Here is a 14,328-nt window from a genome sequence, read left to right as displayed (position 1 = left end):
CATTATAGCATTAATCATGATACATTATATTTATAGTATCTTCCCCATTTCATAAATTTTATCTTTATTCCTCCAGTATTAAGCACAATAGGTAATTTAAAAAATAGTTAATAAATATCAATTTGAATGAACAGTTTTGATGCTAACATTTTTATATAGGAAGAATTGGAATTTATATCATTTGTGACTATAAGCAGATATAGTAAATCATGGGACTGTTTTTACAAAGAACTTTTAAAATATCTATAGGCTTAAAAAATTATCTGCACTACCCACTCTTAACAAATACCATCTCTGAGCTCTGTGTTAGGATCTCATGGCTGTAGTAATTTAAGCATCTGCCCAATGGCATATGTGCTGAGATTTCAGGCACTAGTATAGCACTCATGAGAGAGAGCCTGAAAAACTTGCAGTTAATTTCTATTTTGAATGGTTTTCTCTGAGTCTTTTATTTTGCATGCATAGTTACCATAAATGTATTTTCTATAGGAACATCTGCTCAGCAATTGGATGCAACATTTAGTACCAATGCTTCTCTGGAGATATTTGAATTAGACCTATCTGATCCATCCTTGGATATGAAATCTTGTGCCATCTTCTCTTCTTCTCACAGGTATGAGATTCAAACTTAAATTCACATAATGATATTTAATTATATGATGTGATTGATGCCTAGTTTGTCTATAAACATGCCATTATTCGAAACTGCAAGGAATACCAGCAATGATATGAAATATTTTGTGAAAAAAATATATGAGTGAATTTCTATGGAAGTAAAGAAGAGTCTATGTCTAATGATTTTTTTTTTATTGCTGACTGTTATGTGTAGAATAGGAAGGAAAGGATCTAGTTTCTACTGTTTTTTTCCTTACGATATATGACCTAGTAGCATTGCTTTCTTTTATCTCCTTTATCTCACCTGTTTACAAAAAGGTAGGTATAACTAGAAAAAAGTAGTTCAGTGAATATTAAGATGTTAATAGTGATTATTTTGGAATAATAGGTTATTTTAATTTTTTTCCTTGTATTTATCTACGAGGGTACCAAAAAAATGAATACGCATTTTAAGAAAGGAAAACTGTATTAAAATTGTAATACTCAGTATATACCAATAACAGAAGATGAATACAAGTCACGTTTGACTTCTGCAGTTACAAGAGGTGCTCGGAGTGGTTAATATCAACGTCCAGACACTCCTGATTACGGCAAACTATTTACTGCTTGAGCAAGATTGACAAAAGTGTCTACTTGTATACATTTTTTGGGCATTTTTGGCACCCCCGGTATATGTGAAAATGTATTTCACAGAGAAGTTTATTCACATAATTTCTGATACAGTAGGTATTTGGATCACCTTTCCAAGTACTTACTCCTTGTTAAAATGCAGAGAAAGTACACTTTCATTTGAGTAGAAAAATTGCTTTATTGTCTCAATAGCTTGGCAGATTTTGATGAAGAGATTATACCTTAGCTAACAGCATCATGGAGTCTTAACGGGACCTCTCATATTCTTCAGAGACCTCCCACTGTGATGGGAGCCCCCAATACTTTTTGTCTAGCACTTTTTCTTCTCACCACCATCTCATTTGTCTCATCATATACCCCTCTGCCACCATCATATTATATCTCCATGCCAAACCATAATCTTTTATTCTTCACCAGTAGGGGTACTTGTCATGATAGACATAACTTTGATGACACTTTTCTACTGTCAGAATACATTATTTTTCTTAAAAAATTTCAGATGACTCCCTTAACACCTTACTGTTTAAAAGATCACTTGTTGATGAGTACCTCTGTGGTCAAATAGAATCAAGGGAAATGGTTGATTAGCTCTATTTTTCAGATGAACCAAAAGCAGCTTAGAAAACTTAAGTAACTTGCCCAGGGTCTCATAGTTTCTAAATGGTAAAATCATTTGTAAACCCATATCTTTTGACACACAAATTAAGTATACGTTATTGTACTATATTACCTCTACAAAAGAGTTTTATTACTCTTTAAGATTATAAAATCAAATATTCACATATGAATATAAATTAAAATTAAAATGCCATTTCACCAAGTCATGCATAGTTACCAGGAATAGAGGAGAAGCAATGTTTCTGGAGTATTTATGAAGACATAAAGAATTAAATATATAATTTCAGATTCTTTTCTACATTTATTTGACTTCAAAAATGAGTTATTTTACTCATTTTCTCTTAAAGGTACCACAAGTTGATTTGGGGGCCTCATAAGATGGATTCCAAAGGAAATGTCTCTGGAGTTCTGATTGCTGGTGGTGAAAATGGAAATATTATTCTTTATGATCCTTCTAAAATTATAGCTGGAGACAAGGAAGTTGTGATTGCCCAGAATGACAAACATACCGGCCCAGTGAGAGCCCTGGATGTGAACATTTTCCAGGTTAGACTTTTGATATTTATTCATAATTCTTGAGATATGTGCTGTTACTTGAAATAAATATATGAATCTATTATGCCTCGGTCTTGGAATTGAAAGCCAAAAATGTGTGCCTGTGCAGGTTGATGAGTGCGGCTATTTGAACAGTGGAGGATTCAGAGTTGGGTTCAGGGTAGAGAATACTAACTCCATGGAGGGAATACTAACTTTATGGAGCAGATCCGATTCAACTGATAGGTTTAATTCGGAGAAGTTTAGAGGTGTCGTACCATCTGGTTGGACATTTTTTTAAACATTAGGGCCTCCAAATGTTGGAAACCTTGCCTTTTAAAAGTTTGTGCTAGTTCAGCATTAGGTTGGTGCTATGGTGTCTGGGTTAATCTACTGTTTTATAAATTGAGAAATTTTGTGTTTATGTTAGAGATTACTCTATCAAATATTTAGAAATATACACAAATATGGTGCAAATTTAATTAATAGACAAATAAAGAGTCTACTGTTGCCATCATAAACATTACTGAATATTAATTATAAATGTGTAGGTTAATAAAGATCTTGAGTTAATAGGATATTAGAGTATAACAACTAATAAATGAATGTTGTCTTTTTTTTTTTTTTCCCCTTCTTCCACCTCCATCCCCCAACTCTGGTTCAAGCCGTTGTTTCTCAGTCTAGTTGTGTAGGACACAGCTCCCTGGCCCATGGTGGTATTATGAGCCTTACGCTCCCCTGGCTGAGGCAGTCGGTCAGCAGCTCACAGCAGCTCACGGCAGCTCTTGCCGGCTGCCGGCCGCTCCTGGCACACAGCAGCATACAGCAGCCAGCCCACGGCAGCACACAGCAACCCGTGGCAGCACACAGCAGCCCCTGGCAGCTCACAGCAACTCACGCTGACCTCTGGCTGCTCACGGCAGCCCAGCTCCAGGGAGAGCTGTTGTTCACAATCTTAGCTGTAGAGGGCGCAGCTCACTGGCCCATGTGGGAACCAACCCGTGATCTCGGCATTAGGAGCGCGGCACTCCAACCACCTGAGCCACCAGGCCGGCCCAATGAATGTTATCTTAAAGTTTAAATTCGTTATTCTTTTGTATTATAAATAGATACTTAGGGTATAGAAATATAAAACCCAAACTTCTTCATTTCTACAGTGGCGTCTACTCTTTAGATTAGAAAGATGTTTTTGTTGTTGTTGTTAATTGTATTAAATAGCTACTAATTTTTGGTTAGTGTCTTGTATTATAGATTATTGGGGCCTATTACCATAGAATTCCTCTATTTTCATTGTTATATGTCTGTTGATCAAAGAAGAATTTGAGTGAACAATAAAGGATGAAGGTTAATACACGAAGCTCATTATCTTGCTGTCCTTCCTATCGTAGTTTTAGGGTCTTTTTGACTAAAGGTGTACAATAGAGATAATCTAGAAATATTGCCACCTGAAACAAGGTTGAATGTAAATGAAGTAGAATTACATAAGGGTTTAAGATGGGAGATGTTACTAGCTCTGTCTTGGTCTGGCCAAGATAGGGCTAGTAAAATCTGAGATAGATGCCATTATTTTAGGATTCAGTTATTTATCTGAAAGCAATCATTGGTGACCTGTTTTTGTCTCCCACTATCAGATCCCCTTCCAGAGATGCAAAACCATAAATGATAATCCCCATATCGTTGCATTATTATTTAAGAATTTATCCATGTGATTACTTTTTTAATGTCTTGTATTAAAATGTCAGTATACATAATATCTTTTTAAGTTAAATGGAATTTTGTAATGTTTCTCTAAAAAGCTGCTTAAATTTTAGATTGTTATGCATAGTATTTAGGAATTCATGTTTTCTTCGTTAATTAAATAGAAAAATTGTATGCCCTAAAATTGATGGATCTTTTATAAGTGCTGTTTAATTATTGATTATTTCATACTGCAGACTAATCTGGTAGCCTCTGGTGCTAATGAATCTGAAATCTACATTTGGGATCTAAACAATTTTGCAACTCCAATGACACCAGGAGCCAAAACACAGGTAATTACATTGATTTTGATAGAATCAAAAGAACCAAAATCAGTTCTTCAACACTTAACTTATTTCAGGTTTTTTTTTCCCCACACAAAATATATTTGTTTAAAATCAATGCTTAGATGTCATTGATTTTCCTTCTGTGTAGTAAAGTATTAATAAATATTTTTTCAAAGTATCAGTAAGTCCATCAGCAAATACTTATTCATTGTGTGCCATCTGCCATAGACTGTTTGATGTACAGTAGACATACAGTAGTGAATAAAATAGACAAATCTTTAATAACTTTCTTAGATATGGCATTTTACATAGTATACTTTTTATATCATACAGTATTTCAACAATATCCAACCTTAGAATAAAAATCATAGACTAGAAAGGAAACTTAGTTAAAAAAATAACTCAGACTCTTTCCTATGTGTTTTCAGTAAGTTGAGAAAGAACAGCCCTCTCGGGGCTTCTTTGAGTTTCTTTATGTTGTCTAGACCACTCAATTTGAGTACCATTATAATGGGCCCTAACATTTTGGCAATCTGCGAGGTAGCATAATGATAGCACATGGTCTACCGTTTATAAAGATATTTTTCTAATCATCTAGGCAGTAATGTTTTGCTCTGCCTAGTTGTCATATTGACCCACATCTACTTTGTGGTGCGTCATTTACCTCGTGGCACTTGCAAAACAAAGAAACAGTGCTTGATTTATAACAGGATCTTAATAAATGCCTGGTGAATGAGACAGTATGAAACAAGGTAAAATGCTTGAATTGGCATACGCATATACCTAAGCTTTAAACTGTACTGTATATGTTGAGAATGTGAAGCAAATTTCTCGAATGAATTAGTCAGATTTTTAAGTAATCTGTTTTTAAAAAAGAAGGATCAGATTTTGTAGTTAACTTTGATTATAATTGAGACATGGTTTTTAATAGTTTATTCCTTTTAGCCCCCAGAGGATATCAGCTGCATTGCGTGGAACAGACAAGTTCAGCATATTTTAGCATCAGCCAGTCCCAGTGGCCGGGCCACTGTATGGGATCTTAGGAAAAATGAGCCTATAATCAAAGTCAGTGATCATAGTAACAGGGTAAGTATATGCTTGATTTCTGATGAACGTGTTGTGTTTCTGCTGTATGTATTCCTATATTTGTCAGAGTTGGCAGCAAATCAAATTTCTGTAAAGTCAAATTCTGTCTTTTCATGGACCAATCGTGTTGGAATTGAGAGGATTTTTCCTTGGGGAAAATAATAAAATTCCCAATAAACCATATTGGATATTACTGATAATGAAGAGGGATTGGTTAGTCAAGAAGTTTATTCCATGATATACTGGTTGTTTTGCTTTGCTAGCTGTTTCAAAGCATTTACAGCAACTTTTGAATTCATCTTTAGCTTTCTCTAGACTGTACAGATTTTTCCTGCTAGTAATTTTATGACTGTGAACTTGTAGTTTCCAAACTGCTGGCTTCATCGCTCCTGATTCAGTACTGCTAAAGTGAGGTAATATTTTTCTCCCAGTTGCCCATGGACACTAAATTTCGACCTTACAAATTCCTTAATATTGTTTCATCGTTTGCTGTAAGATGATTTAGACACAAGGCCTTAAGGCCTTGATTTGTTAGTTTGTTTTTAATTACATTGTATAGTTTGACGTTTTCAAAAACAAGTTTGCCTAAATCAGAGAATACATATATAATTTTTAAATAACAACAATAAAAACAAAAAACTAGTTAGAATATTTGTTCAGGGTTTTGTTTTTCAATGAATTCAGATTTTAAAAATAAGTTTCAGTGGAATAAAGCATACAATTAGCATTTCAGTCATCTTCTGGAATACTTAATGGGATCTGAACTTCCAGGTAATTCTTAATAATAATGTTAATTTATCCCCATATGAAAATTTAAATGGTAGTTGTTGCTTTAGACATTCTATCTTGATTTTTTCTGATAAACTGGAAGACAGGTGTGGATTTTCTTTGTTATTAAAATCTTTTCTCTTAATTTTCATTTTTCTCAAAGTATTAAATTTTAAATTTATGTAAAACTTCCCCCTGAGTTACAATTTTGGCAGGAAAACATATTTTTGGTACAGAATTATTCTGGCCCAGAATGGTTTTATGTATCAGATAGCTGGATGAATTAAAAACATTTAAGCTTTTTACTTTTAAAAGTACTGTTTAAGACTGTTTAATAAAATTTAATAGTTTTAGGCTTTTGGTTTTTTAAAAATAAACTAAGCCTACACTGATGTTTTTTACTGTTTGTTTCAACAAAGGCACATTCCTCAAATTCATTTTGGCTTTTCATAAAGTAATACGATTGATAAAATGTGAGCCTTAACTATCTGCAGATGCATTGCTCTGGGTTGGCGTGGCATCCTGATGTTGCTACTCAGATGGTCCTTGCATCTGAAGATGATAGGTTACCAGTGGTCCAGATGTGGGATCTTCGCTTTGCCTCCTCTCCACTCCGTGTCCTGGAAAACCATGCCAGGTATCATGCTACTCTTCCAAAGAACTTAGTTTATCTTTAAAAACATATGTACTTTCTACTTTGAATTATCAGATAATTTTTATTAAGTTAGGAAATCTACTTTGTCTTGTAAAAGTTACTGTAAATGGTTTGTTTTTATTTAAAGCAGTAGTCATCTGATTTTTCTATACCCCAAAATGGTAGCCAAATCATAGTATAACAACATGAAAATATGTAGAGGATTTTCCACTACTTATTTCAAGTCATAATTAGTAGATCAAAATTTCAGTTTATCACAGCACTGCAGGGCAACTCTTGACATTATACAGTTTGCTGTTTATTATTAGGGTCATCATACTTATGAAGAGTCTTCCATAACATTCAATGTCAAGCAACAATTGAAAAGTTTGTTTTATTTCTAAGTTTTTTTTTAATTTAAAAGGAAACATTTTTGAGAAATTAGATGGTTCATTCTGCTTTCAATTTTAATAAATGTGAGGATGCTCTAAAAAGTTAGGAGAATTTTTCTCATGTTAGTTTTAGTAGCATTAAATTTAATTGGTAATTTAACAAATTTCCCATCATCGTTATTTAGATACCCAGCGAGTTTATGCATATGTGTTCACTAATTTTAAACAAGAAACAAATCTCTCTTAATGCTATAGTATTTTGGACTTTTTTTCTTCTTTCCTGTTTAGGGATATAAAAACTAAAACTGGAAATCCCTTTTCCCCCTGTGTAGTGGATTTGTACAGTAAGATGTTTTAAAGTTTGTGACTTCTCCTTGAGCTTCTTACAAAGGAAAAAGAGTCCAGTCAAAATGGAATCCTATTTAGATGTTATGCTTCAATCAGCTTTTTAGTAAAGAAGGGATGATTCTGGGAAGTTTTGATATTTTTCTCATGTTAGATAAGGTTTTATTTTATTCATTCAACACATACTTATTGAACACTACACTGTACCAAGTGCAATACTAGGATTTAGTTATAAAATAGACAAAAATCCATGCCCTCGGGGAGCTTACATTGTAATGGGGGGATGACTAACACTTACATAACCTGTAAAGTGTGCACGCACTTTAAATGTTAGCTTGATTAATCCTTATAACAAACTTATGGTGTAGATACTATTATCCCCTTTTACAGATTGGAAATTGAAGCTCAGCAAGATTAAACTTGGCCTGGGTCGCATAACTAGTCAAGTGCTGATCCAGACTTTCTGATCTCAGAGTCCATGCTTTTAATACTACATTCTACTGCCAGTTTTTAGGAATGGTTATATCTTAGAAAGACAGAAAGCCATACTGGGTGCCAGAAGCAAATCAACCTATTTCTCAGTTTTCTCCCTCTGATAAATTCAAGAGTTGGATTATATAATCTTTAAGGTCTCTTCCAGCTCTACAATTCCATGATTATGTTTTTAATACTTAGAACCTAAATGTTTTTTAAAATGTAATATTAAATATGATATGGATTTCTTTAAAAGGCATTCTTGACATGCTTTGAAATTCGTGGTATGCATGATTGGATTCTAAAGGGAAGAGGCAGTTATAAAGTACATTATTGTTGCAGTTGGAGGAAATTTGAATGTGGACTATATATCTTAAAGTATTGTATATAAAAAGTATTTTCAGTATGTAATTGTACTGTGGTCATATAGGAGAACGTTCTCATCCCCTGAGATGTGTGTAGGGATAACGTGTCATGATATGGGCAATTAACTTTCAAATGGTCAGTACTTCTTTGGGGGTTGGGGGAGTAAATGTGGCCAAATAGGTGAATCTACATGGGTGGTATAGGGTTTACATCATACTGTCCTCATAATTTTTATAAAGATTTTGTCTTTTTAAAAATAAACTGTTGGAAACAGAAGTCATTCTTAAACAATTTGGGTCCTTTTCCTATACCACCACAATTTCCTGATTCTGAGATGACTGAGATTGTAAGAAATATCAAATTAAAATCAGCTTTTGGGAGAAAGAAAAACACTGTTAAATATACACATTGATAATGAGGCTTATATTTATTTTGGAAATTAAAAAAACTATCTTAGAACTACTGTAATGTTTTCAGAAGAATTGAGGGATATTCATTTGTTTTTGTTTTAAGAAATATGCAAACATAATTCCAGTTTCTAGTATTTTTCTAGTATCTGTTATTTTCTAGTAGTATTTTTAGTATTTCCCAGTAGAATTTCTTGTATTTTCTAGTAGCTGGTATTTAAATTCTAATCTCTAGTATTTTTCTTCATGGTATGGTAGTGTTAACTTGCCTTCTTCCATCTCTAAACAACAAAGGCACGAATATAGAAAAGACAAACTATTAATAGTTTTTTTTTTTCTGGGTGGTAGGATACGGGCAATTTTCTTTTTATGCTAATGTGAATTTTCAGATTTATGAAAAATGTTATTTTAATTATACTTAGAATTAGAAAATAAAAAGATATTAAAACACAAAAAAAGCTATAAAATCAGATCTTTGCTATTTATATCTGTAATACTTCTTTATGATACATTTTTAAATTCTTTTTTTAATTAAAAATACTTCATATGCTAGGAGAACTTCTCTGATAACAAAAGCTGGAAAATGTAAATAAAAAGTAGAAAATATGAAATAGTTACGCTTCCTACTCATCCATCAGTAAAACATTCTATTGTGCATGTCTTAATTTATATATACATAGCCCCATGTATGCAAACATTTAATGTAATCATATATTTTTATACAAATTTATGTACATAGTCGACATTTTTTCCTCAATTGTGAACACCATATAATAAGAAATAGACTTTTACAACATATTTTTTAAATAAGTTTATTGGTATAATATTGGTTAATACATTAAGTTTCAAGTGTACAGTTCGGTAACACATCCTGTATATTGCATTGTGTGCTCACCACCCAAGGTCTAGTCCCCTTCCATCACATGTATTTGGCCCCTTTTGCCCTCTTCATTCTCCCCGCATCCCCTTTCCCCTCTGGTAACCACCATCCTGTTGTCTGTGTCTGTGATTTTGTTTGTTTTTCTTGTTTGTCGGCAACATAATTTTAAACTATACATTTTCTCATTAAAAGATGATCTGTAATTTATTATTACATAGTCCATGTTGTTGGGCATTTGTTTTTAGTTTTTGTGATCATACACTGCATATTATACTGAGTATCTTTGTAATGATCAAAGAGTATACACATTACTAAATTGCTTTCCAGAACGATTATATGAAATTATACTTCTGTTAGCAGTGTGTGTCTTTAAAGCTTAGACAGAAATAATTGGACATTTGGTTTTTTCAGGATTAAAAATTTCTTCGTCTCTTTGTGTTTTTTATAAGGGGGATTTTGGCAATTGCTTGGAGCATGGCAGATCCTGAATTGTTGCTGAGCTGTGGAAAAGATGCTAAGATTCTCTGCTCCAACCCAAACACAGCAGAGGTATGAGATGGAAATGTTCCTCAAACTTACAGCTATCATAATAGTTTATCTCTAGCAGAATAAGAAATATTCCATATGGATTCTTTAGTGCATTATTACAATTAAGGACATATGAAAGTAGATGGAAGTATGTATGAAATGTTAACCTAGCAGAGACTTTTATCAGGAACATTATCTAAGCTAAGCTGTTTCATCCAGGAAAATCAACTTTTGAAATAGTGTATTTGAAACTAGTAATCATCGCCCATCCCCTATTTCTAATAAAAGGTGTTTACCAGGACTCAGAAATACAGAGGATGCCAAAAAAATGTATTCACATTTTAAGAAAGGCAGAAACTGTATTAAAATTATGCTGATGGTAACCACTTTGAGCACCTCTTGTAATTGCAGAAGTCAAATGTGACTTGTATTCATCTTTTGTTATTGGTATATATTGAGTATTACAATTTTAATACAGTTTTCCTTTCTTAAAAGTGTATACATTTTTTGGCACCCTCTGTAGTTGGTTTGATTTATTTAACGTGGTTTCTGGAAATCAGTGCCTTCAAAATAGGAGTATTCAGAATTTGGATCTTTTTCCAGCTTTACCATTCCTGAAAATCCTTTTTTACTTTTGGTAATCAGTAAATACAGGTTTTTAATCTCTCTTCTGAACTATACAGCAAGAATATAATACTTTACAATATATTTATATGTTCCACACACACAAATTTGAATGTAGGAAATTTTGTGTTACTAAATATAAATGTTATATAAACATAATTTTATTTCCTTTGAGTTGTAGACAAAAATTTTCTTTTAAATATTGTTTTTATTATTCTTAATAGTTGAAATGGTTATTCTCTCTTTCAGTGTTGGGCAAGAGACCACAGATTTTAATTATAGCTTTTAAACTATCTTTTCTAAATTAAGATAAGTTGTTGCAAATGCTTTGCTAGTTACAATGATGGAATGCTAGTAAAAGTAAGAGTTATCTTCAGTAGGTTTTAATTTATAATATTAAAATAAAAACAAGCACTTTCGTTACTTAATTTGTGGTTTGAAGTTTTCAGATGCAGTAATGTCTATAAGAATGTAGAAACATTAAAGTTAGGGGAGACGAGGAAAAAATACAATAATAATGTTTGCCTCATATGATTTTTAGACCAAATAATAAAAATCTTGTATTTTATTCTGTGCCTTCCCAGGTGGTTCAAAATTCATGGAAATTACTGTTCTAATTTTCTCAGTTATGTAATTGGATAGAATGAATTTTTGCATATGATTAGTTTTGTGTGCTTGGACTCAGAAGTAGCAAACTTTTAGTGCATGCTGCAACTAAAAACTTACTACATTTTTTATTCAAATGCAAATTAGGAATACACAAGTGATTCAGATATTATGAAGCTTTGAATCGTACCAATCAAGCGTCAAAGACAAGCAGGCTAAATAACTTTTTATTCAATTCTATTTTCTCATGAAATGAAACATTTTAAATGTCACATGAAACCAAAGTTAAGCTAATTTGGCTTATTTCTTGTTTTTAAATAGCTTTATTGAGGGATGATTCATATACTACAAGTTAACCATCTAACATGTACAATTCAATGATTTTTAGTGTATTCATAGATATATGCAGCGATTACCACAATTTTGTTTGATTTATTTTTAACCATTTTTAATTTTTAATTTTTCAATTACAGTTGACATTTAATATTATTTTATTTAAGTTTCAGGTGTACAGCATAATGATTAGATTTATGTAATTTACAGAGTGATCCCCCAACATAATTTGACTTATTTCTTAAAGCCACAAAACCTGTGCTCCTATGAGCATCAGTTACCATCACACTAACTTTGAATTAGCAATAATTATTACCTTGTAAAGGTTTTATGTCAGCCATTTTTTATAGTTTTTTCATATTTTCCTTCTAAAGAAAACTGTTTTGCCAAATTCTGTTTCAGTTCTACAGTAATAAGAATGATGTGTACCTGTTTTCTTGCTTGACTAAAAGCCAGAGTTCTCCGTGAATTCTTCCTTCTCAAGATTACGTTTCTAAATTTGGTCTTCAAATAATCTAAATATAGGTGTTTGGATTTTGGGAAGCAAAAACAGTTGGACAAGACACTATTGGTCTTTTATTAGAGTTTAATAAATTAACTCTAATAGCATGTTCTGATCTTTCAGATGTGTCCATTATCATTTCAATAAAAACAGAAAATCCTCAGTTTTTAAGATGTGCTTATTCCAAATCTGATTGAAATTTTGAGTAGCCTTGCTTTTAGTCATAATAGACCATCATAGTGGACTTTTCTTGTGCTTGCAAAAAAATTTTATAATTGTTTTTCCTGGCTAAAGACACTTTTTAATAATGTTTAATTGAACTGTGACTTGTTGGTCATACTAATTCAGCTGTTTTGGCTATAAAGTGGCTATGTCATTTTCTGACTTTTTGTTTGTTTTTGTCTTAGGTGTTATATGAACTTCCCACCAACACACAGTGGTGCTTTGATATTCAGTGGTGTCCCAGAAATCCTGCTGTCTTGTCAGCTGCTTCCTTTGATGGGCGTATCAGTGTTTATTCTATCATGGGAGGGAATGCAGATGGTTTAAGGCAGAAACAAGTTGACAAGGTAATAGCAAATGTTAGTTTTTAATTATAACAACTGAAAAAAACCACCTTACTGTGTAATTATTTTGAAATTGATGTTACTAATCAGTAATACTGTGATTAATTGGATAATTGTGATAAAAAAATGTTTTGGATTTGACTTGAACACATGTAACATATAGTCTGGTATAAGTTAGAAATCCTCACGTTATTTATTTATTTGTTTATTTATTTTTTAGCTTTCATCATCTTTTGGGAATCTTGATCCTTTTGGCACAGGACAGCCCCTTCCTCCATTACAATTTCCTCAGCAGACTGCTCAGCATAGTATAGTGTTGCCTCTCAAGAAGCCACCGAAGTGGATCCGAAGGCCTGTTGGTGCTTCCTTTTCAGTAGGTGCTTTGTTTTTGTGATCCATAATCACAAAAGATTTACCACAGGAAAGTGTTATTATAGGATCACTCTGTTGGAAGAAGATTGAGTTTGAGATGTGTCTATGGCTTGTTCGTCATTTAAAATGGTTTCTCAAGAAAAGTAGGACGTACTCCCTTTTTTTCTTTTTAATTGTGGCAAAATATACATAACATAAAATTTACTGTTTTGACCATTTAAAACATATAATTCAGTGCCATTAAGTACATTCACATTGTGCAACCTTCACACCCCTTATCCCCCCACTATCCTCCCAATCTTGTTAAACTCATCTTCTTTCTCCGTTTCTCCTTCCTGTGTTCCTTTTCTTTTTTTGGAGATGGTTGTGTCCTTCCTTGTTTTCTTCCCTTCTAGCTTTTTTTTAAATTGCCAATTTCTTTGCTTTTTTTATGGTGGAAACATGTAGCATGAAATTTACCATCTTAACCATTTGTAAGTGTACAGTATGTTAACTATGTGCATATTGTTGTGCAACAAATCTCTCAAACTTTTAAATCTTGTAAAACTGAAACTCAATACCTATTGAAAAACTGCCTATTTCCCCTCCCCTAGCCCCTGGTAATCACATTCTGCTTTCTGTTTCTATGACTTTGACTATTTAAGGTAACTCATAGATGGAATCATAGAGTATTTATCTTTTTGTGATTGCCTTATTTCACTTAGCGTAATGTCCATAATGTATTCCATCCACAATGGAATACATAATGATAATTTTCTTTATCCATTCCTCTATCAGTGCACTTTTAGGTTGTACCTCTTGGCTACTATGTATAATGCTGCAGTGAACATTTGTGTGCAATAATCTTTTAAAACTCAGTTTAGGTCTTGTGAGTTCAATTTTCCCAAACTTCCCTAGAACTTGAAGAAACCCAGTGGTTTTGCCCTTCTGTGAAGTTCTATACCATGTGTGGTATTATCTGCATCTCATTTGGCACTTACCTGTGTGTGTTGAATCCAGTCTTATGTTCATGGTAACTTTCTTA

The 14,328-nt window shown here is 32.7% G+C and overlaps 1 protein-coding gene across 15 annotated transcripts in view; it reads left to right on the top strand.

Annotated features, from left to right (window-relative positions):
- Positions 1 to 14,328, top strand: part of SEC31A (SEC31 homolog A, COPII coat complex component) — a 63,596-nt gene that overhangs the window by 11,132 nt on the left and 38,136 nt on the right. For all 15 annotated transcript variants that reach the window (XM_033105496.1, XM_033105498.1, XM_033105495.1 and 12 more), the window contains exons 3-10: positions 490 to 613; positions 2,211 to 2,409; positions 4,332 to 4,427; positions 5,367 to 5,507; positions 6,770 to 6,912; positions 10,223 to 10,322; positions 12,774 to 12,935; positions 13,153 to 13,305. In XM_033105496.1, coding sequence (XP_032961387.1) covers positions 490 to 613; positions 2,211 to 2,409; positions 4,332 to 4,427; positions 5,367 to 5,507; positions 6,770 to 6,912; positions 10,223 to 10,322; positions 12,774 to 12,935; positions 13,153 to 13,305 — 1,118 coding nt within the window. The remainder of the gene's footprint in view (positions 1 to 489; positions 614 to 2,210; positions 2,410 to 4,331; positions 4,428 to 5,366; positions 5,508 to 6,769; positions 6,913 to 10,222; positions 10,323 to 12,773; positions 12,936 to 13,152; positions 13,306 to 14,328) is intronic.

This window comes from Rhinolophus ferrumequinum, chromosome 5 (assembly GCF_004115265.2).
Source record: "Rhinolophus ferrumequinum isolate MPI-CBG mRhiFer1 chromosome 5, mRhiFer1_v1.p, whole genome shotgun sequence".
NCBI classification, from domain to species: Eukaryota; Metazoa; Chordata; class Mammalia; order Chiroptera; family Rhinolophidae; genus Rhinolophus; species Rhinolophus ferrumequinum.
The sequence above is the reverse complement of the archived record's forward strand: the minus strand, read 5'-3'. Positions and strand labels throughout refer to the sequence as shown.